General features: G+C 38.7%; 1 protein-coding gene across 1 annotated transcript in view; it reads right to left on the minus strand.

Annotated features, from left to right (window-relative positions):
* LOC115417119 (fibrillin-1-like) overlaps positions 1 to 24,819 on the minus strand; it is a 169,175-nt gene that overhangs the window by 22,508 nt on the left and 121,848 nt on the right. The window contains 11 exon segments of the mRNA XM_030131109.1: positions 2,155 to 2,280; positions 2,722 to 2,853; positions 6,044 to 6,166; positions 6,258 to 6,377; positions 7,909 to 8,028; positions 8,819 to 8,884; positions 8,978 to 9,130; positions 16,072 to 16,197; positions 20,520 to 20,639; positions 23,379 to 23,504; positions 23,629 to 23,745. Coding sequence (XP_029986969.1) covers positions 2,155 to 2,280; positions 2,722 to 2,853; positions 6,044 to 6,166; positions 6,258 to 6,377; positions 7,909 to 8,028; positions 8,819 to 8,884; positions 8,978 to 9,130; positions 16,072 to 16,197; positions 20,520 to 20,639; positions 23,379 to 23,504; positions 23,629 to 23,745 — 1,329 coding nt within the window.

Here is a 24,819-nt window from a genome sequence, read left to right on the forward strand (position 1 = left end):
CCTTGATTGATTACTGCACTTTTCCGGAGAAAACGCCTATGTAAAGATCTGCTTTTATGTCAAATATTTGAGTATAGGTTTAATTTATTAAAATTTTAATATTTGGAACCAATATTCACTTTTAAAGTCTTTGAAAAGGTTCGTTAAGCATCTGTGTGTTATTTATGCAATAAATTATATAAATTTTTCGAATCGGATTTTATATACAGTATTTTTTTGTGTTTTCTGGCCTTTTGTGTTTTCATAGTAGGTTAAAGTGAAAGACCCCAAACATGGGTATAGTAAACATTTGTTAATATAGTATATAAAGGCAAAATCAAAAGGACTGAAAAACGGCCAAAATAGGCTCAGACCACTAAGGGTTAATATTTGAATGTTTCTGCAACAGAAGGTACATTGTGCCAATTATTTCATTTGGTTTTTTGTTGTTTTTTATTTTTTTCAAAATACAACTTGGTTAAATTATTTCAGTGTGTATTAGTACTTTTTGAACATTTTGAGCACAATTTCAACAATACCGTGATAATAATGATAATCGTGATAATTTTGGTCACAATAACCATGATATGAAATTTTCATATCATTACATTACATTACAATGTAGACATATTTCCCCCCAGGATAGACCTAATGATGACCTCAGAGAAACGCAAAGAAAAAAAAAAGTTAGACTCTTCCTCTTATCCATCCCATAATTAATGAATTTATAATAAAATACTGGGTCCAAAAATAGGACCCAAATATGGACATTAAATCTCTCTAGGTGTCAGTGCATTAGATGTGTAAACGTGTGTAAATAGTCTTCTATAGACTCTAAATAAAGACACTGTGTTCAATGTGTTGTTTTTCTAATCCACACGTGGGTTTTTCATCAATCTCAGTCTCATTCCAGGTTTGGTGTAGAACCCATCGTGCCCACTGGTGTTACATACGGAACCTGAACATTTAAACACTAATAAATCACAAGTAGTTTTGCAATAGTGGTCATTTTTGTCAAATCGTCTGCCTTGAATATTTACTTCAATTCCCAAAATGCACCTGTGAGAGAATAAAAAGATATATATTAAAAAAAATAGTGTGTAATTTTTGTTTCCTTTTCACCATGTTACATGCAGATTTTTGTATTAAATATAATGTAAAATAATATAAAAATGTGTTTAATCTGAAAAATAGTTTGTCTTTTACCTCAGTAAATATTTATTTTTTAAAATAATCCCACAGTGCTTCCAAACCTGCTTCATAACATTAGGCTACATCTTATCTGAATTTTTAGCCCCCATGTCCTGCTTTAGGACCAGTTCATCTCAGTCTCATTCTAGGTTTGGTGTGGAACCCATTGTGTCCACTGGTGTTACATGCAGAACCTGAACATTTAAACGCAAATAAATCAACAGTGATTTTACAACAGCGGTCATTTTTGTGAAACACTCTGCCTTGAATATTTACTACGATTCCCAAAATACACCTGTGAGAGAATAAAGATATTAAAAAAAAGAGTACATAGTACATATACACATACATACAGTATATGTGTACACATACAGGGGTTGGACAAAATAATGGAAACACCTTAAAAAATCAACAAAATATAATTTAATATGGTGTAGGTCCGCCTTTTGCGGCAATTACAGCCTCAATTCTCTGAGGTACTGATTCATACAACTTGTGAATTGTTTCCAAAGGAATTTTAAGCCATTCTTCAGTTAGAATACCCTCCAACTCTTTTAGAGACGATGGCGGTGGAAATCGACGTCTTACTTGAATCTCTAAAACTGACCATAAATGCTCAATAATGTTGAGGTCTGGGGACTGTGCCGGCCATACGAGATGCTCAACTTCATTAGAATGTTCCTCATGCCATTCTTTAACAATTCTAGCTGTATGGATTGGGGCATTATCATCTTGAGGTAAAGGTGTTTCCATTATTTTGTCCAACCCCTGTACGTATACACATACATATACAGACACATACACACATACTTATGCACACGTATACACACATATACACATACTTATACACACACATATACACATATGTATACACATACTTACACACACGTATACACATACATATACACATATTTATACACACACATATATACACATACGCATACACACACATATACACACACATATACACATACATATACATACCGATACATTCCGTCTGTGTGGGGTTTGCGACAAACCCTTGGTCACATCTGCAGCGGTAACTTCCCACTGTGTTCTCACATCGGCCGTTCTTGCAGATGCCTGGTTTGGCTGCACACTCATTTAGATCTGACAGAAACACATTAACAAGAAAACTATTTTTACAACATACTGAAAATGACACACATACATATTCATTCATTACTTATTACAAATGTAATTCAAGATTCTATAAATAAGCACTAATTAAAACATGTTTAGTTTTCATACAGTAACTGACGTTCTAACCTGTTCATGTAATGGAATGGTTTCTGGATGTGAACGATCTTGTATCTTTTTCTTTTTCTTTTTTTTACCTTTTTACCTTTATTGAACCAGGACAGAAGCTCATTGAGATTAATAATCTCTTTTTCACCAGTGTCCTGGCCGAGACCGCAGCAGCAGAATTTACGCTAAATAGAAATCACGTCCATACATGCACACTCAAAGTATCCATAAAACACAGTAACAGTCCAGACATAAAACATTAAAACCCTGAACTAAGAGCAGACAAAGGTGCTGAAGGTTTACCAATGCATCCTTCTCCTCCAGGCTGTCGAGTGTATCCAGGGGAACAGATGCACATGTATGTACCGATGAGGTTTTTACAGGTCATGCCTCTGCTGGCACAGTCATCCACACCATCCTCACACTCATTCTGGTCTGGAAGACAGAAATATAACAAATATAACAGACATATATCAGAAATATAAAGAAATATAACAGACATATAACAGAAATATAAAAGAAATATAACAGACATATAACAGAAATATAAAAGAAATATAACAGACATATAACAGAAATATAACAGACATATCACAGAAATATAACAGACATATAACAGAATATAACAGACATATAACATAAACAGACATATAACAAAAATATAACAGACATATAACAGAAAATAACAAAAATATAAAAGACATATAACAGAATATAACAAAAATATAACAGACATATAACAAATATCACAGACATATAACAGAAATATAAAAGAAATATAAAAGACATATAACAGAAATATTAACAGACCTATAACAGAATATACAAAAATATAACCGAGCATATAACAGAAATATAAAGAAATATAACAGACATATAACAGAAATATAACAGACATATAACAGAAATATAACAAAAATATAACAGACATATCACAGAAATATAACATAAATATAACAAAAATATAACAGACATATAACAGAAATATAACAAAAATATAACCGACATATACACAAAATATAACAGACATATAACAAAAATATAACAGACATATAACAGAAATATAACAAAATATAACAGACATATAGCAGAAATATAACAAAAATATAACAGACATAGCAGAAATATAACAGACATATAACAGAAATATAACAAAATATAACAGACATATACAGAAATATAACAAACATATAATAAAAATATAACAGACATATGACAGTGAAAGTGAAACTCAAGACGCTTTACTAATTCCTCTATTGCCGCATTTCCGGTTCGACTCTGCCCATCTCCTGTTTTGTGCACCTCATTTCCTTTCCCCTGCTTTCGGAAACTTGTATTTGAGGGGGTATGACGTTAGTTGCCCGCACCGGAACCGGAACTGGGCCTGAATGACGGCCTGGTGTTCACTCTGCCGCTAGATTCACAAGCGCTGCTCAATCGTAAATCAAATATGTGACATTCCTGTAAATGAATCACATGCTGTGGACAAATGTTTGAGCAGATTGGAGGGATTCCACCCTTTAGAAGAAATGGAAGCTTTGACAGTGTTCCAGTGGACCTGGTGTCGTCTGTTTGGACCGTTTCTGCCTCAACGCCATGTTGGCTACGTTCTGACCAAAACAATGCAGCGTACGCGTGGCATCATCACGTATGCACAGCGAAGGCAGAATTGAGCTACTGGGATCCAGTCCTCAAAAAGAACCGGTTCTCAATTTTCATCCCTAGTGTTCAGTGTGTGTGTCTGCTGTTGGTCCTGTCTGTCTTGTTCTGTATCGTCTGAATGATGCTAACAGTTCAGAGTGTGTCCAGGGTGGGAACTGTCTTTAATAATGTTGTGCGCTTTTGTTTTGTGCATCTGTGTATGTGTATATGTGTGTGGCAGTGACGCCAGTGCTGTAACGAAGGTTATACTCGTTAACGAAAACTAACGAAATGTCAAAAACTAGAATTGAAAAAACCTTTTTTCCCTTTGCAAATGTAAACATTTTCATATCATTTTACTGTATTTACACTAAAACAAACTAACATTTCACAAATACACGAATAACCTCAACAAAAATGAACATTTTGAAATGCCTGAAGTGTAATTTTAACAATATTCTGCCTGTTATTAAATGTTTTGTGTGTTTGTTGATCCACTGTGATCTGTACGTTGTAATTTACATGTTTAAATGATAAACTGAGACATAATATTGTTAAAATTGCACTTATTTTTCTTAAGAAATTTCAACTTGATCATATTATTCACATAAAGGATAGTTGGCAGATGTAAAGATTTTCGTCGCATAATTTTACTTTTTTCGCTCTAAAACACAGAGGAAAGTTTGGAGTTGTCATTATTTATATATTATTATGTTATTATTTCACTGGTCCGGCCCACTGGAAGATCAAATTTGGCTTACTATGGCCCCTGAACTTAAATGAGTTTGACAGCCCTGTCTAACAAGAAGTAAATGCAATTTTACCAACATTCTGTTATTAAATGTTCTGTGTATTTGTAGATCCACCGTGATCTGTAAGTTGTAATGTACACGTGTAAATGATAAACAGAGGCAGAATATCTTTTAAATTGCACTTGTTTTTGTTAAGACATTTCAAAGTGTTCCTATTTTTCAGATTTTTAAGTAAACTTTGTAGATGTAAACATTATCATAATTTAATTTAGCTTTTGTCACTGTTATTATTGTACTGGTTCGGCCCAAGGTTATTATCGTTAACGAAAACTAATAAAATGACGAAAACTAAAATTGAAAAAACATTTTCGTTAACAGAAATAAATAAAAGCTATAATTAAAAGAAACAAAACAATAACTAACTGAAACTGTATTGCGTGTTTACAAAACTAACTACAGTACAACGTATAAAAATTATGGGTAAAATTCCCTTCGTTTTCGTCTTTGTCAATGTTGGATTGATACGAAATCGATTTATTTCGCTTTTCATTTTAGCTAGCAGCACCATACGGCACTTCACGGACCGTCACCTCTTGTAGTTTAGAGTCGTCTTCTCATCCCGTCTCTACCTGGAAACATATATACGACAGCGAGCAAGATGAAAGATATGAAAAAACAAACTAAACTAAAACTAAGCATTTAGAAAAATCAGAAACCTAATAAAAACTAGCAAACCTGCTCTAAAAATGAATTAAAATTAACTGAATTAGAAAAAAATACCCTCAAAACTAAATAAAACAAAACTACAATGAAAAATCCAAAACTATTAGAACCTTGGCTGTAACACACTCCCCAGTTGAGTTCATGCAGTCAGTCCAGTGGTGGTGGGTTGGGGGTGGGGGGGTACAGTGCAGTCAGAGGGCCGGTGGTCTGTTTGGAACTCGAACGTAAACACTGACCGTGTAGACACTGACAGGTTCCTCCTGTCTGGGCTGGTCCCTTCCAAACACAACCGTTGCTATGGCAACAGAGCTATCTAATAGAGCGGCGGTGTAAACAGTGACTCAATACAGAGAGTGTTTTAAGATGATCCGAGACAGAACCCTACAGTGTGTGTGTGTGTGTTATGTAACTTTATTGAAGGGCCGGCTTGTATATATGAAGTGGGAAGAGTTAATTTTCTACAAGTACTTTCCAGGAAACAGTATCAGTGAGTCATGCAGCAGAAATACCTTTACACATCCTCCTGTCCTCCCGCAGCACGTAGCCCGTCGGACATTTACATTCATACGAGCCCACCACGTTAACGCAGCGGAAGGCGCACAGCAGAGGGTTCTGGGCACACTCATTAATGTCTGCAGATGGAAACACAAGGCAAACACAGTAGTACAGCGGTGCACAGGCTGTGTAATGGACACCTGAGGATGCATATATTATGGGATATACCTTCACAGGTCATCATTGGACCAGGCTCAAATCCATCATCACAGGCACACTCGAATCCTCCAATCACATTGGTGCAGGTGCCGTTCCCACAGGGATTACCGATGTCACACTCATTTGTGTCTGTGTTGAAAGAAAACATTAAAACCATTAGTATTGTTGTATTTTTGTTGATGTAACAAGAGAAAAAGGATGTCAAAGACCTTAAAGCTGCGGGAGACTTTCAACACCAATTTTTCATCAAATCAGTCCATCCTCAGTCATATCCTCACTATCATGAATCTGTTCGTCTGTCTGTGATTACTCACCTGAATCTCTTCCCTCACAGTGAACAGTTTCTTAGTGCCATCCACCAGAAACAAACCATGTGTTTACAAACAGAGCCGGGAAGGAACCTGGGCATCTGAGGAATTTTGTCACGACGTGCACTGTGGGAAGTGAAGGCTCGTGCAGCCGCCTGTCAGCGGCAGCTGGAACAGACACGACGTGGAAACGGCAGGAGCTCCCTTCCCTCTATGCATATTCCTCCAGCCGTTTCCACATTTTAGCATCGTGTTTGTTTCATCCATATATCATATGGTTGTGCTGCCACGTGGCTACATGAACCTCCCTTTCCCACAATGCTCGTCGTGACAAAATTCCTCAGATGCCCGAGTTCCCTCCCGGCTCTGTTTGTAAACACATGGTTTGTTTCTGGTGGATGGCACTAAGAAACTCTTCACCGTGAGGAAAGAGATTCAGGTGAGTAATGACAGAAAGACTTACAGATTCATGATACTGAGGATATGACTGAGGTTTGACAGATTTGATGAAAAATTGGTCACAAAAGTCTCCTGCACCTTTAAGGACAAACACATCTTTTAGGAGAGAATGATGTAAATACAGTGTTGGTCAAACTGTGGGGTGGGCCCCCTAGGAGGGGTGTGAAGTCTTCCCAGGGGGGTCATGAGATCAGTCCTGGTTGTTTTTTTGTTCTCCAGGTTTGAACATGTATGAGGTGGAACTAATGTTTGATGGTTGGAGCACCCTGGACTCATTTTATGGACGGACACCAAACCAATCTACTGCCGTGGTGATCTGTCACTAGACTAGACAAAGAGTTTAGGTTTGGACAATTGACAAGGACTGGACTGGAAAAGACACATGGACACACAGGTTTGTGTTTTGGACCAGTTTGGACTTGAATGTTCTCAGACGTCTAATGGAAACGGACTCATGGACCCACTGATATTGGTCACATGTTCATCTGTGGAACCAACATGTGTTTGTTGGACTAAAACAAGGAACTGGACTGTCAGAGTTGTACAGTAATTGCACATTTCCTATTTTTATTTGGACAAATATTGTCTCGGAGCAGTCTGGTTGAGTTTATTTGTATGATTCAAGTAAAAATCTAAGTTATTTTTCATTTCAACAAAAAATGATTTAAGGAAAAGTAAAAAGTATTGAGGCTTCCTTCAATAAAAGTTAGAATTGCACCGCTGTTATAATGTTGTTGGGGTTGGGGGGGGGGCTGGAGATGTTTAGTCCTCCACTGGGGGGAACGACAGAAAAAGACTGAGAACCACTGGTCTAATTTAACTTCATCCTGTTTGAAGGTGATCTGAGGATGCACAGTGAGACAGACAGAGGAGGACTCAGTGAATGAACGGACCTATACATGTGACGCCACTGATGTCCAGCCGGTATCCCATTGGACATTCACAGCGGAAAGAGCCGTCTGTGTTGATGCACTGGCCATTCACGCAAGGGTCATTGAGGCACTCATCAATATCTACAAATAAACAAAGATGAATTAGATTCCACAGCTGTAGACAACATGGCATATAGAATATACAGAAATATAGAATAGAATAGAATAGAATAGAATAGAATAGAATAGAACATAATAGAACAGAACAGAATACAATACAATACAATAGAACATAACAGAGTAGAACAGAACAGAATAGAATAGAACAAAATAGAATAGAATAGAATAGAATAGAATAGAACAGAACATAACAGAATAGAACAGAACAAAATAGAATAGAATAGAACATAATAGAATAGAACAGATTAAAATAGAACAGAGTAGAACAGAACAAAATAGTAGAATTGAATAGAATAGAACAAAATAGAATAGAACAAAATAGAATAGAATAGAACAAAATAGAATAGAATAGATTAGAACAAAATAGAACAGACTAGAACATAATAGAATAGAACATAATAGAATAAAATAGAACAGAACAAAATAGAATAGAATAGCATAGAACAGAATAGAATAGAACAGAATAGAATAAAATAGAACAGAATAGAACAAAATAAAATAGAAAAGAACAAAATAGAATATAATAGAACAAAATAGAATAGAAAAGAACAAAACAGACCACAATAGAATAGAACAAAACAGAACATAAGAGAATAGAACAAAATAGAACATAACAGAATAGAACAAAATAGAATACAATAGAACAAAATAGACTAGAACAGAATAGAATAGAATAAAACAAAACAGGATAGAACAAAACAGAACAAAATTGAATAGAATAGAACAGACGTGCATGGTCCAGAGTTCCTACCTTTAGGGTGGTCATCATCGTCCCCACGCTGATATCCCTCATTGGGACACAGAAGAGTGTACCCCTCTGATGTGGAAGAACATGTGATCAGGCATTAGTACCATGGAACACTCTCATAGGTTAATGCAGTCATGTGACAGTAACAGGAAGTGTACACACCCTCTCCTTTACTGGGGCAGATCTCACAGGGGTCTCCCCAGCCTTGACCCGGCATCACGGTACAACAACATGCTTCTTTGGACGTGTTCTGAGGCTTTGGAGCCAGGCAGCGGCCGTTCTCAAACTTGGTGTAGCAGTAGTTCACACGGTTATCTGAGGTCCGGATGTGGGTGGGGACACAGAAACGGAGAGGGAAAACCAGCGTTATTACAATACTGAAATAATACATCATGTTTTAGGTTAGGCTCGGTTTATTCAGTCATCATCCAGAATACAGAAAATACAAACAATGAGCCTGATTTGAAGTCAACCCAATGAATTCTGTTGAGTCTGAACATGCTGAGGCAGAAGCTAAACACTTGTACATGCCTCCATTTGATTTTTATTTATTTATTTTTTTAATTTAACCTTTATTTACCCAGGCAAGCAATTAAGAACAGATTCTTATTTACAAATGCAGCCTGATCAAAGCGCAATGGCTCCTTGAGGGGTAGGGGGTGAGGGGGCTAAAAGTAAAAACAAGGTTAAACAATTACAGAAACAAACAGTTAATAAATAAATACATTAAAACAGTAACAGTGAGACACGTAAAAGACAAATACTCAACAGGTGCAACAGTCAACTACAGTTTGTTCCAGGTTTTGCTTAAAAACAGTGAGAGATGTGAGGACAGTGAGTTTGAGGGTGTTTTGTAGAGTGTTCCAGTCGTTAGCTGCAGCAAATCGGAAGGTGCTGTGATCGAAGACAGTGCAGGCTTTGGGAATAGTGAGTTTGATGAGATTACTGGACCTAAGATTGAGTGCAGAATGGGAGAGGTGCAGAAGGGAGGGGAGGTAAAGAGGGGTTTTTCTGAGTAAGGTCTTGCAAATGAGCTGGAACCAGTGGCGGAGCTGTCTGGTGTGGAGGGAGGTCCAGTCAAGTAGGTTAGACAGGTCACAATGGTGAGATGAGAAAGGAGCGCCTGTGGCCAAACAGAAGGCAGAATGGTGGAGAGGGTCAAGTTTGCTGAGGGTGGAATGAGAAGCCATCCTATAGATGGTGTCACCATAATCAAATATGGGCAGGACGGTCGTTTTAACAAGTGTGTGTTTGGCTGAACGGGTGAAGAAGGTCTTATTCCAGTACAGAAAGCTCAAGCAAGCTTTGACTTTGGACTGCAGGTGCTTAATGTGGGTGGTGAAGGAGAGGGACGAGTCCAACCAGAGACCCAGGTATTTATAACAGGTCACAAACTCCGATTCAGAGCCATCGGCACAGAGGATTTTAAAGGCAGTGGTGGAATCATGTTTCTGCTCAAAAATAATGCATTTGGTTTTCTTGGTGTTGAGGGAAAGATGAAGGCTATGAAAATACTGCTCGATAGAACTGAGACTGAGTTGTAGTGTGGATGCTGCCGAGTGGAGAGAGGGGCTCTCTGAGTATAAGGTGGTATCACCAGCATATACGTGGATCTTGGAATTACCGGCGTTCTTGGCTACATCGTTAATGTAGATGGAGAACAGCGTTGGACCCAGGATGGAGCCTTGGGGCACTCCTTTAGTGATCGTAAGAGGGTCAGACAAGATGTTTTCAGTCTTCACTTGCTGAACTCAGTCGTTTAGATAGCTGGCGAACCAGTTGTAGGAGTGTGATGACAGACCAATGCTGGTGAGCCTCTGCAGGAGGATGGAGTGAATGACAGAATCGAAGGCCTTAGATACATTGATGAAGGCAGCGATGCAGATCTGCTTGGAATCCAAGGAAGTAACAATATCATCCAAAACCTTCAGAGTAGCTGTGGTGCACCTGTGGCCTGGCCAGAACCCAGACTGCAGGTTGGACAGAATATTGTTTGAAGCCATGAAGTGGCTAAGCTGTCTATGAACCAGTTTTTCTAGGACCTTGGCCAGACATGGCAGAATGGAGAAAGGTCTGTAGCAGTTGGGGTCAGAGCCTGAGCCATTTTTAAAGAGTGGAAAGACCAGTGCGGAGTTCCAGTTTGTAGGAAAGACAGACAGCTCCAGACCAGCTCGCGACCCACCAGTTGAGCACCACTGCTTTAAGGAATATTAATTCACAGGAATTTCATGCAGTAACTGATGATTATGACGATGATTTGTACCTTATTAAAAAGTCTTACCTATACTTCAGGTTACAGTGAATAAAATAAATCTGTACAACTGGTTGTTTAAGCTGAAAGAACATTTAGTTTGGATCTGGAATGTTCATTTTGTGACTAAAGTGCTGGCGAATGATCTGAGGCTCAGTGGTCGGTGCTTGCCGTTTACTTTCTCTGCTTCTGAAGGTTCTTGTTCTTCTCATTTGTGTAATGAGAAGCATATGGTGGTTCTCTTCTGCTAGCACCGGCCTTCACTGGACTCAACACAAATAAGCAGTCACACACACACACACACACACACACCTGGCTCTAAGGCAACAATCACATCCATGAACACCTGGCGCTGTGCAGAGAATGTCAAAGAGTGTCATGTTACTTTCATCCATGAAACTGATTTGTCAGCCTTTCTGCAGCAGATTTACGGCGCTCTGTGCACAGCTGTTCGCCAACTGTGTCATGAGAGCAGATACATGTGTTTCTGCACATGTTTATGTGTGTTTGACGTTCTGTCACATCTATTAGACAGCAAACAGTTTGGAATTTGTGTGCATGTATTTGAAAGTGGTGACTGTTTTTATTTCAAATATCATTGCTGTGTAATGAGAGAACATATTAAAGGGGTTCTGCTGCTTTCAACGTTCCACTTTAAGATCAGTAAGTAAGTCATTTTAGATTTCTATCACCTTCATACTAGTTTAAATAAGGAGAAAAAGTGGGAGGATGCACCCAAACACCCAAAACTCTTGGGTGATGGCCAAGGTTCTAATAATTTTGGATTTTTCATTCTAGTTTAGTTTTATTTAGTTTTGACTTTTTTTTTCTCTAATTCAGTTAGTTTTAATTCGTTTTTAGAGCAGGTTTGCTAGTTTTTATTAGTTTTCATTTTTTCCTAAATGCTTCGTTTTAGTTTAGTTTTACTATTAATTTTAGTTTTGTTATATCTTTTCTCTTCTTCTCCGTCGTATTCAAATAAATCCCAGACAGGACTCTGCTGCTTTCTCCCAACTTTAGTCTCCATGTTTCCAGGTAGAGTGGGGACCAGAAGACGACTGGAAACCACAAGTGACAGACTGTGAAGTACTGTATGGTGCCGCTAGCTAAAATTGCTAGAGCGAAATAAATCGCTTTCGTATCAATCCGACATTGACAAAGACAAAAACTAAGGGAATTTTTATCCGTTTTAGTTAGTTTTGTAAGCACACAATACAGTTTCAGTTAGTTATCATTTTTTTTCTTTTAATTATAATTTTTATTTATTTCAGTTAAGGGAAATGTTTTTTCAATTCTAGTTTTCATCATTTTGTTAGTTTTTGTTAACGATAATAACCTTGGCGATGGCAGATGTTTGCTGTTGGATTTCTGATATTAAATGAAAGTAACATTAACAGAAATAAAACTGTATTTATTATTTCTGCTAGAAGGTTGTTGTTTTTTTTGTTTTTTTTTAAACAGATGCTGCGTTTCCCCACAGATACAATATACAATGCAATGGTAACTTCATAATCTGTATTTTATTCTTCTATTTTGGTTTTATTTATTCTTCTGTGCAGCACTTTGGTCCACTGCGGTTGTTTTAAAGTGCTTTACAAATAAAACTGAATTGGACTGAATAATCAATTCAGTTTTTATATTTCTCATATATGTGTGTATTTCTCAGTGTATTATGCTGTAATTAAAACACAATTATCCTATCTCACAGTGAAGTTTACTCTCTTCTCCTTTATTCTCAATCCCCCTAAAATCTGACAATACAAAATGTTCTAACACATGTTGAGTGTAAAACCACAACATGAAACCATTTAACAAATCATCCATTAAAATCTCAGCTGTGAAATACATCAATACTAAGGCAATAATTAGTCTCACAGTGGTGACAGAAAGAACAGAATAATAGTAATAAGAGCCTTATATTTTCAAACAGATCATTAATGAGCGTCTTCCTGGTCATTAGTACACATACCATGTACTGTTGTTGCAGTTGGATTCAGGTCAGAAACATCTGTTATGTGTCATCCCACTTGGTCTCCACATGTTTCCTATCTCTCCTATCGACTATCCATAAGGACTTTAATAGAAACACATCATTAAAATGATATTCTCTGTGTACTGGGGTTTTGTCTTCTTTTGTCTATGTTTGAAAGTCCTCACTAGAGTGTGTTAATGGTTCCTATATTATGACTGTATGTGTGAGGCAACGGTCCAGACCCAGTCTATGCATAATAAGCTGATGTTTGGGGGTTTTTGGAGTTTTTGTGTGTGAAAGCAGTGGTGTAGTCCAGGGTATACAGCAGTATACGAAGTATAACTACTTATTTTTCAGTCATATACCCTCTTCTAAATCCCCCTGATGCTCCATTCAGTCGTATCTGCAGCCAAACTGCCCATTTTTTACTCTCAGGTAGTGAAGCCATGACCCGCCCTCCTCTGCCTCTAGTTGGCTAGTACTCGCTGCCTCCGCTGATTAGATTGGTTTAAACTTTAGGCATGAGGACTGATGAGCCAATCAGAGGCAGGTCATGCCGAAGAAAATAATGCTAACTTAGTGCCAGAGCCACATCTCTGCTTAGCGATGACCACCTCTGGAACCTGATTGGACACCTCAGGTGTCAGTGCCACCCCAGTTGATTGACAGGTCACTAAACGTCTCGTTGAAAGATGCGCAATTATTGGAAATTCGAACATTAAAGGCCGAATAAATGTCTTTCAAGTGAGTGACACATATGGAGAGAACCTACTTTGATGGAATCCATAATTCTGAGGTCAGTTTTAAGGTGTTTTCAGAATGAGTCACTGTTTTAAATGACTGGTCACATGACTGCACATTTAGAGGAGAAGAGATGGTGTCGCCAATAGTTAAACTGTGTGAGTAGACTAACGTTATGAAAGTCTAACATTATGAAAAGCTAGCATTATGAAGGCTAACGTTATAAAGGGCTAATGTTATGAAAGGCTAATGTTATGAAAGGCTAACGGTATGAAAGGCTAACATTATGAAAGGCTAACGTTACAAAAGACTAACGTTATGAAAGGCTAACGTTATGAAAGGCAAACATTATGAAAGGCTAATGTTAAGAAAGGCTAACGTTATGAAAGGCTAACATTATTCTATGTTTTCCTCCTGTTGAATCCATTTCCATTCATACAGTATACTCGTGTGTCCAGTAAAACCTACAAACTGCTCCTGACCAAGTCATGATCATTTTATAATAGTGAAAAAACACTACTGATGGATTTTTGGGTAAACTAAATACAGTAGTCTGAAATGTCACTGTTTCTAAAACGGTATTTTTCTGGACTACTTAAAAAAAAATTAAAAAAGGGAAAAAATTGAGAGCATACCCACTTCTCCAGGGACCACTACACCACTGTGTGAAAGTATAATAGAGTGTGGATGAGAGTATAGTAGTGTAAGTGAGAGAGTATAATAGTGTGTGATAGAGTACAGTTGTGTATGAGAGTATGATGTAACTTGTGAAACTAAGTATGATTACTGCCTAAAGGACCTACCATACTATATTGCACATTCATTCCTTCATTTTCCGAAATCCTTTCAGGATGGTTGTGGGGGTGCTGGAGCCTATCCCAGATACCGATAGGTTCACCTGGACATGTCACCAGTTCATCACAGAGGATTACCACACATGTGTTTGTCTGGTCTGGACCGGCTCTGAATGCAAAGTGTCATGAGATCAGTTTTGTTATGATTTAAAATTTGATTTGATTTCCATAACACATTGAGTAATGACATTAAGTTCTTGTTTGTTAGTGGTTAGGTGAAAGGTGACTTGACCTATTTAGGGTTGTTTTTCTGTTGTATTGGGTAAAACTCATGTATGTGATTTTTTTTTTTTTATATATATAAAACTGACAATAAAAGAACAGTGAAAAGCTGAACAGTCCTCATTTTCCTTTATGTTACTTCCCTTAAACACAGACCAGACTAAACACCTACTGCTATTTGGACCAGAACCCCCTGAAAGAAGAGATCTGGTATCTCACTGAGTTCTTCCAGGCTACATAAAGCATAGTTAAATAATGTTAAATAATAATGTTAAATAAATGAATAAAAAGGCAGTGTACTAGAACAGGTGTGTCGCATTTTAACGTGCAGAGACATTTTTTTTTTCAACAGTGTTTCATCAGTGGATGAGAATAAAAAGCAAACTGCAAATTACTTACCAAGATTAAAAAAACTAGATTTAGAAGTGTTAGATAACTTTTCTTGTTTTAAGAGTTAATTTCTTATTTTAAGTGTTCATACATCTGTAGACAGGCTTATTTCTACATTTTCTACCCAATCCTGAATTCAAGAAATCTTCTCCAGTGAAATCCTCCTCCTGCTTGGACAGATATTCCAGTTGTTTCAAGGACTGTTTCCCTCAGATTTAGTTTTTCTCTAGTTTTTAGACACCCTTTTTTGCAGTGTACATTCCAGTGTATGTGTGGACTAGGTACTGGTCAGGGTCTTTCTGTATTTCAGTTTGGATTCTTGAACAAAAACAAGGCTTTTCTCACAGGGACAGGCTTTATCCTTGTTAAGAAACCTTGATCTCTTTTACAGTCCATGTTTCTCTCTCTCTCTCCACCCAGCTCCTCCATGTTGGACAGAAAAGTGAAATGCAAACTGTAAACTGCCTCAATGAACTGATGATGTCATCACTTCAGTGTTTGGATGGGGAACTCCCCGACAGAGGACTCAGCACACCCCCACCCAGCCTAAAAACACACACACACACTGAAGTAAAGAACTGGAAAAGTGATCTGATGTGAGCCACCCTTGGCCTTGGTGAGGCAGCAGCAGCAGAACCAGCTGGAACACAGTGTGCTATCATGATAGAGCAGGAAAAGCTCCCTCCCCACCCCCCCACCGCTACCGCTTCGTCTCCCCGAGCACTCAAAGACAGACTACACAAATTCACCAGTATTTACAGTTTGCTCTTGAAACTTGCTGCATAGTTTGATCCGGTCTTGGTTCTTGTCCCGCTCACGTACTTACCCAAACATCTGCGTCCGGAGGCGGAGAGCTGGAAGCCCTCAGGACACAGGCAGGTGAAGCTGCCCTCGGTGTTGGAACATGTGCCGAACAGACACATCTCAGGTGACTGGGAGCACTCGTCAATATCTGGAACACACACACAAGCACCATTAACCACCACCGAGCCATGCAACGGCAGCGTGCACAATTATATCATCACAAAAGACTGTAATTAAAAAGTCCAATGTATGTGGTGATAATTTGGATTCACTTAAACCAAAGAAACGGATGTGCAGCATAAACCATAAAAAGCATCTGGGCCTGATTAACTAAGATCGCAAATAACGGGCGCAAATGTGCTTGCTTGTGCTAAAATATGCCCGTGCTATTGATTTGCATGTCAGGGGTGATCAACTAAGATTGCCTGCGCAAATGACAACAGGCGCAAAGTCTTGGAGACCGCCCTAATTAAATGAGGATTTTGCGTGCGCTATTGGTTGTCGTCATGGAGACAGTGCACTGTATAAACTGCTGTGGGATATGCCAGCACTCATAAATATGAAGTTGCTCTTTTTCCACACAGAGGGGTGAATGGGCATTTCTCTGTTGTTGTTTATCAGTGGTGAAGTGTGTTATTAGTGAAATAAAAACCTTCTCTCTTTATGTCGCTCTGTATGGAGAATGAAAACATTTAAGTCCGGTGGCATGAGAGAAGACCCTCCACATCAGTGCTTATATAGGTGGTTCAGGAGCCAGTCACAGCACGTGGACAGCACTGTTTGTGTGTGTCTGTGTGTGTTGTGCTGCACTAGAACCGTCCCGTTTGGTCTCCCTTGCATGCACATGGTGGGAAGGAGAGGGAGGGGGGAGGGGGAGGGGGAGGGGAGGGAGGTGAGAGGAGAGCAGAGAGACAGACAGACAGACAGACATCTCTCAGGAGTCGGTCCTCGTCTAATGGTGGTGTGCCACTGCTGGAACTGGGCATGGGGGGCAAGCCCATAAAGTGGGGGGCCATATGTCTCAAATTATTATTATTTTTTTTCTTCCATCAATCCAAAAATGTTGATGTGATCAGAACAGATTGGTTCTCTGCGTTGCCTTTGGTTGTGCCTATGCCTCGTCTTCGCCACAACTACTGTAGCCAGTTTTGTGCAAAGTTAAAACCTGCCTTTCAGACACACTAAATTTAGATGCAAAATCAGCCACCGCAATCAGTTTCAGGTTTGGTAAATCACATTGCTAAATAAATATTTTCATTTACTCCTCCCAATAATTTTACGTGTTCTGGCAGAAACGCCCATATTGCATATTCATCAGGGCAAACACGCTAAATGGGTTGCGTGAGCTATTTGCCCATTTGAGAGGCGCAAATCTCGGTGCGCCCTGTTAGTAGATAAGCTTCAAAATGTTTTTGCGTGCACAGTCAAGTTTGCGCATGTTTTTACACCTTTAGTAAATCAGGCCCTTTGAGTTTAGATTAACTAGTTTGTACTTTTTAAGCAACAGCCCAGCAAATAAAGTCAAAACACAAACAACATCATAGAATTAGTGCTGTCAAACGTTTCGGCTGTTTAATCAGATTAATCACAGGGTTACAGTTCTCTCACTTCATAGGAGTTATGGTCAAAATTATGTTTTTTGGTGTCCAAACCGCCTTGACCTTTGACCTCCATAATAGAATATAGTTTGTCTTTTGGTGAATGAAAACATCCGTCTGTCTTGGCCTTGACGTTAACCGTTTGGTGACCAAGGTTTCTTCAGATCGCCTCGTATTAAGCCCTTTCACCATATTGCCTTTTAATGCAATGATGAACACGCCTTCTTTTAGAAAAGTGCGGTGAGTGCTTCTAAAAAAAAAAAAAGAGAAGGAATACAGGAATGTTTTTGCATGAGGCTCAGTATGACTTTTTCACCATATCATTCCGTCATGGGAACAAAACTATCTACAAAAGAATCCGTGTAAACAATTCAATGTAAAATGCATTCCTGATAAGTACCATCACAAATCCACCCTGCAGTGATTAATTGGCATGAAGTCTGTCTAGAGCTATTGTCATGAAGGGATGAAGTCATCCCAGTACGTCATGGTTTATCCAAATGTGATAAACCGCACTGGAATCTCAGTAATAGGTACGAGGATAAAGATGTATTATGTGGAATTCTTCCCGTCACGTGTTTGTCGATCACGACGACCAGCTGCTGCAGTTACCGACGCTGAGAATTCATGACTTTTCCTCTCACTTCCAAGAACAGAGGAATGTGTCGAAGTCTGCCGAATATCTCTTCATCAGCCCCGCTGTATAAACAATCCGAGGGTCCTGGCTCGGGCCCACTCCCACGTGTGAAACAGAGCAGAGGGCGTTAGAAATCAGCCGGCGGCCGACAACCAGGGCGAGGGCAACGAGTGCTTCATTATATCCTTGGTTCAAAGGAGTCGAGCTGGTCTGAGATGTCGTTTATATGTGTGAGCACAGTATAAGTGTGGCGTACAGAGGTTTTATTACTTTCACTGTACTGATTATTGACTGGAGTCACTGTGTAAAAAATGTATTTGTTCTACAATTATATATATACAGGGTGGGGAAGCAAAATTTACAATGAACATTTAGTTGTTTTTTCTCAGCAGGCATTACGTGAATTGTTTTGAAACCAAACATATATTGATGTCATAATCATATCTAACACTATTATCCATACCTTTTCAGAAACTTTTGCCCATTTGAGTAATCAGGTAAGCAAACGTCAAAGAGTGTGTGATTTGCTGAATGCACTCGTCACACCAAAGGAGATTTCAAAAATAGTTGGAGTGTCCATAAAGACTGTTTATAATGTAAAGAAGAGAATGACTATGAGCAAAACTATTACCAGAATGTCTGGAAGTGGAGGAAGCAACAAAAAACGTACCAAAGCTTTTATTAAAGCTCTCAAATCCAAAATCAAACCAAAACACTTGTTGTCAACAAGTGTTTTGGCGTACTTGTGTAAGATTTTAACGTCAAATCATATTTTACTGCATTTCTAACAGTCTTGTTGTCTACCTCAAGTTCAATTGCCATTTTTCTCATGGATTTGGTTGGATCCTTTAGGATTTTGGATTTGAGAGCTTTAATAAAAGCTTTGGTACGTTTTTCGTTGCTTCCTCCATATGTCCATACAGACATTCTAACTCATCAACGCCATGATCCGGTTCAATGACCAGCTATCCCAGCCGCAGCGTTGCAGTGCGGACAAACTAGCAGCCTTCAAACAAGTGTGGACAGGAGGAAAAGGGCAATTAACTGACAATTAATAACTTAATCGAGCAAATTCTTACAGACAATTAATCGTTAGTCGATTAACTGTTTACATCCCTAATGGTGACTAAAGTTGGGAGAAAGCAGCAGAGTCCTGTCTGGGATTTATTTGAATATGACGGAGAAGAAGAGAAAAGATACGACAAAACTAAAATTAATTCTAAAACAAAAGTAAAACTAAGCATTTAGAAAAAAATGAAAACGAATAAAAACTAGCAAACCTGCTCTAAAAACGTATTAAAACTAAGTGAATTTTATAAAAAAAATAATAAATAAATAAATAAATAAATAAATAAATAAATATAGGTTCTAATAGTTTTGGATTTTGCATTATAGTTTAGTTTTATTTAGTTTTGACTTTTTTTTCTCTATTTCAGTTAGTTTTAATTCTTTTTTAGAGCAGGTTTGCTAGTTTTTCATTAGTTTTATTTTTTTTGTAAATGCTTAGTTTTAGTTTAGTTTTAGTATTAATTTTATTTTGTCGTATCTTTTCTCTTCTTCTCTGTCGTATTCAAATAAATCCCAGACAGGACTCTGCTGCTTTCTCCCAACTTTAGTCTCCAGTTTTCCAGGTAGAGTGGGGACCAGAAGACGACTGGAAACCACAAGTGACGGACCGTCAAGTGTTGTATGGTGTCGCTAGCTACAATTGCTAGATCGAAATAAATCAATTTCATATCAATCCGACATTGACAAAGATGAAAACGAAGTGAATTTTATCCATAATTTTTATAAGTTTTAGTTAGTTTTGTAAGCACGCAATACAGTTTCAGTTAGTTATCGTTTTTTCTTTTAATTATACTTTTTATTTATTTCAATTAACAAAAATGTTTTTTCAATTCTAGTATTCGTCATTTCGTTAGTTTTCATTAATGTTAATAACCTTGGTGTGGTCCATACATAATGTCACTTACACTAGCATGAAAATGAAACTGAAACTTAACATACTTTCAACGTCTGACTCCTGACTTCTATGCCTCTCTTATTCAGTGGATCTTACATGAAATTTTCACAACTTCTAGCCTGTATCCACTGGACCCCCTCCTCTGCTCTATGGGCCCCCCACAAACGCTGGGTCCCACGAATTTGTCATGTTTACCCCCTCTTATCAGTGCCCCAGTGTCCAATGGAAAAGGGACTAATGCCAGTAAGAGGACTGGTTTTATGCCACCATACCTTCACAGGTTTCCTCATGGAGGAAGTAGCCCGGCGGGCAGATGCACCTGTACGAACCATCCAGATTCAGACACGTTCCTGCTCCACACGTTCCTGGATTAACGGCACATTCATTGATATCTGAGGAAAAAAATGCAAAAAAAAGTGGTTAACAAGTACTGTCCAGTGTTAAAACTGAAAACTGTCAGAACTGTCAGAGGACATGGACTGTCATCAAGGCCTCTCCTCCTCCTGTTCTAAATATTACTACAAATGATGACCTATGTCAGGGCTCTCAAACTCATTTTCTCTCAGGTTCCACATTCAGCCCGATTTGATCTGCAGTAGACCGAACCAGTAAAATAATAACAGAATAACCTATAAATAATGACAACTACAAATATTTGTCTTTGTTTTAGTGCAAAAAAACCCCATTAAATCATGAAAATACTTACTTTTATAAACTATTCAAACATAAAAGATGTGAATAACCTGAAAAACTGAAATTTCTTAAGAAAAATCAGTGCAATTTTAACAATATCCTGCCTCAACTTATCATTTTTCCATGTGCATTATGGATCAGATTACAAAGACACTAAACACTGAGGAACAGGAAGAAAATAGTTCAAATTGTGCTGAATTTCTTTAGACATTTCAGGTTGTTCATATTTGTTCAGGTTATTCACATTTTATTGTTACAGGATAGTTTGTAAATGTAAATATTTTCATCATTTAATGTTATTTTTTGCACTAAAACAAAGACAAAAATTTCAAGTTGTCATTGTTTACAGACAAAATGTAATATTATTTCTTTCACATCAAGTGAGAAGAAAATCTGGAGTCATTCTTTTTTGTCGGTTATTCTGCTGTTATTATTTGACTGTAGATCATATTGGTCTGTATGTGGAACCGGAACTAAAATGAGTTCCACAGCCTTGACTGTGGAATTTTTGCACTTTGCAAATCCATCCTGTGGGCCGCATTGGACCCTTTGGCTGGCCGGATTTGGCCCCCGGGCCGCATGTTTGACACCTGTGTTTTACATGGATATGAGAAAAAAGCTAATAGTTGATGTTGTATCATCACAGCCACACCTCCACCCACCGTCCATGATGGAAAATTATTGTCAAAAGACAATTAAAGTTTCAAATCTTTTAATCAAATAAACGTTATCTTTGTTTTTACGTGTGATACAATAATCACACAATTTCTTATTACATAAATGTATGTTTTTCTTTTGTAAAGTCTGTAATACTTGGTGCAAATGGAGTAAAACTTTAGCTCCACGTTCTTTATTTAATTAACTGAGGCTCCGCCCACAAATACACTGATGTCCATAAAGTTGGAATGATTTTGTTTTCAGACACATTCCTCTTTTTATTCCTGTTTCTACACATCAGTAATCACTTTTGGCCAGGTTTTATGATTATATACTGAATCCCAGTGGCACTTTTTCTATCAAGAATCAATCACAGCTTCACAATCATTTCATGAGAAGAGATAAAAATATTTCATTCCAACTTTATGAGCAACAAGTGTTCAGAGAACGCAAACCTCTGCCAAGCACCTCGAACGGTGTGCATGTGTGGATCGACTATTTCTTTTTAAATTAAACAGTTTCAAGGTTGTTCCATACAGCAGAAAAGTTGAACCTTGGTACCAGTCATGTGTATGTCACATTATATTCAGTGATTAAAGTGTTCCGATTTTTGCTGGAAATCCGTTTTTTCCTGAAAACTGACCACATGTTCCGGTAAATTAAATGTGTCCAGATCATTTCCGTCTGGTTTGGCAACATTTCAGCTGGAAAATTACGCATAAATCGCTCTGAAAAGTGTAAATTATGTTTATTTGGGTCCGTCTCATGGGTGCGGCCATATTGCTTTCTTCTCCATTCGTCTCGACCAATGAGATGTTTGTTTACAAGGCCAAACTTGTATCGACAGCACTGATTGGTCTGTTGATGACACCTGGTCCGTTTCAGGCCTCTGGAGACAAGATGGTGGATTTGCTTTGAGTGTTTTACCGCCAATGTATTTGGTCTAAATATTCTGTGAAATCATGTCAGAATTCATTGTCCTTCAGCGTGGGGATGAACTGAAGTGTGAGGCAGGAATCAAAAATAAGTTCAAGTGGTCCTGGCTCGAGGAAACTGATAGAAATGGCGATTTTCTGTCACAGTACGTCCGGAAGACAAGCAAACCAGGTTTGTTACTCATTGAAGTCATTCAGAAAAGTTCAGGGTTTTTTTTTCTTTCCTCACTGTATATTAAATTCCAATCAATATTTGTTGAGTTATAATGAAAAATGTGTGGTAAATGGGATTTTCAATGTTAAATTGAAATGTCCACAGAGTCCACATTCCACAGTGGACGTGGACAATTTTGTGCCAGATACAAGATATTGTTATAAGCTACGGGTGGATCAAATTGGAGGCTAATCGGAGTTGTTTTGAATTTTTTTATGAATTTTCGAAAATTGCTCAATGATGACAGATAGGCAAATTGTAGATTTTGTGACTTTGCTGTGACCTTGAACTTTGGCCTACTTGGCCCAAAATTTAATGGGTTGGTCCCAGGGCCTAGGCCTATCTGTGGGTACAATTTGGTAAAGATGGGTGGAATAGTTTTCCCCTAAAGTTGCTAACAAACAAACAAACAAACACCCAAACAAACAAACAAAAACACAAAGCAAAGTGATCACAAAACCTCCTGGCGGAGGTAACAATGTAGTTGAACAAAACAAGTAAATATCTGAAGCTTTTAAAATAACTTTTCATTTGTTTACAGCTGCCTTTAATTAGTGTGTTTTATTTTTCCATTCTAATACCTGCACTCTGATTGATTTAACATTAAATCCTTCATTTTAATCCAGACTCACCTACACACAGCCTTCCATCCAGGGAGAGTTCGTATCCGTCATGACACACGCAGAGGAAGGCGCCCACCGTGTTCACACACTGGCCGTTTCGACACAGGCCTCTTTGGGTTGAGCACTCGTCCACGTCTGAGGAACACAAACACAGCAGTGCACCACATTTCAAACACTGATTTAATATACGCAAACCTTTAGCAGATCCGGCCCTTGATGTGGTTTTTCCACAGGTTTCCGTAGGTTCATGCACACGTACCTATGCAGTCGCTGTTGTGTGAGTTCTGGAAGCCGGGGTAGCACAGACAGTTGTAGGAGCCCACGGTGTTCTTACAGGTGCCGTTACCGCAGGGTTGTCGCTCACACTCATCCGTGTCTGAAACCAGCATCACAGGATTAACCCTTTATCGGACAAGTGACTGTTTTTGGTCATTTCTGCATGCATTATAAAACAGTGACAGTGAAAGTTCCAGTCAGGACAGTGAGTCAGTAATCTGACGTCCAATGCGGTCTCCAGGGTCTGTAAGGTCCAATGTGGTCTCCAGGGTCTGTAAGGTCCAATGCGGTCTCCAGGGTCTGTAAGGTCCAATGCGGTCTCCAGGGTCTGTCAGGTCCAATGTGGTCTCCAGGGTCTGTAAGGTCCAATGCGGTCTCCAGGGTCTGTAAGGTCCAATGCGGTCTCCAGGGTCTGTCAGGTCCAATGTGGTCTCCAGGGTCTGTCAGGTCCAATGTGGTCTCCAGGGTCTGAAAGGTCCAATGTGGTCTCCAGGGTCTGTAAGGTCCAATGCGGTCTCCAGGGTCTGTAAGGTTCAATGCGGTCTCCAGGGTCTGTCAGGTCCAATGTGGTCTCCAGGGTCTGTCAGGTCCAATGTGGTCTCCAGGGTCTGTAAGGTCCAATGCGGTCTCCAGGGTCTGTAAGGTCCAATGCGGTCTCCAGGGTCTGTCAGGTCCAATGTGGTCTCCAGGGTCTGTCAGGTCCAATGTGGTCTCCAGGGTCTGAAAGGTCCAATGTGGTCTCCAGGGTCTGTAAGGTCCAATGCGGTCTCCAGGGTCTGTAAGGTCCAATGCGGTCTCCAGGGTCTGTCAGGTCCAATGTGGTCTCCAGGGTCTGTAAGGTCCAATGCGGTCTCCAGGGTCTGTAAGGTCCAATGCGGTCTCCAGGGTCTGTCAGGTCCAATGTGGTCTCCAGGGTCTAAAAGGTCTAATGTGGTCTCCAGGGTCTGAAAGGTCCACCTGTGCTTTGTTTGGTTCCATGAAGTAATGGAACTACTGTAGGGAATGATGTTACTTCTGAAAATCACTTAGAACTGAAGTGATTTTGGATTTTATCAAGAAAACATTAAAAATGGATAGATATCAGCTCAGAAATTAAACTACTATGAGCTATTTTTGTTGGTATCATTATATTTGTCCAAACAAATGGACCTTTAGTTGTACCAGGCATTAAAAT

The sequence above is a fragment of the Sphaeramia orbicularis genome, chromosome 3 (genome assembly GCF_902148855.1).
Source record: "Sphaeramia orbicularis chromosome 3, fSphaOr1.1, whole genome shotgun sequence".
Lineage (NCBI taxonomy): Eukaryota > Metazoa > Chordata > Actinopteri > Kurtiformes > Apogonidae > Sphaeramia > Sphaeramia orbicularis.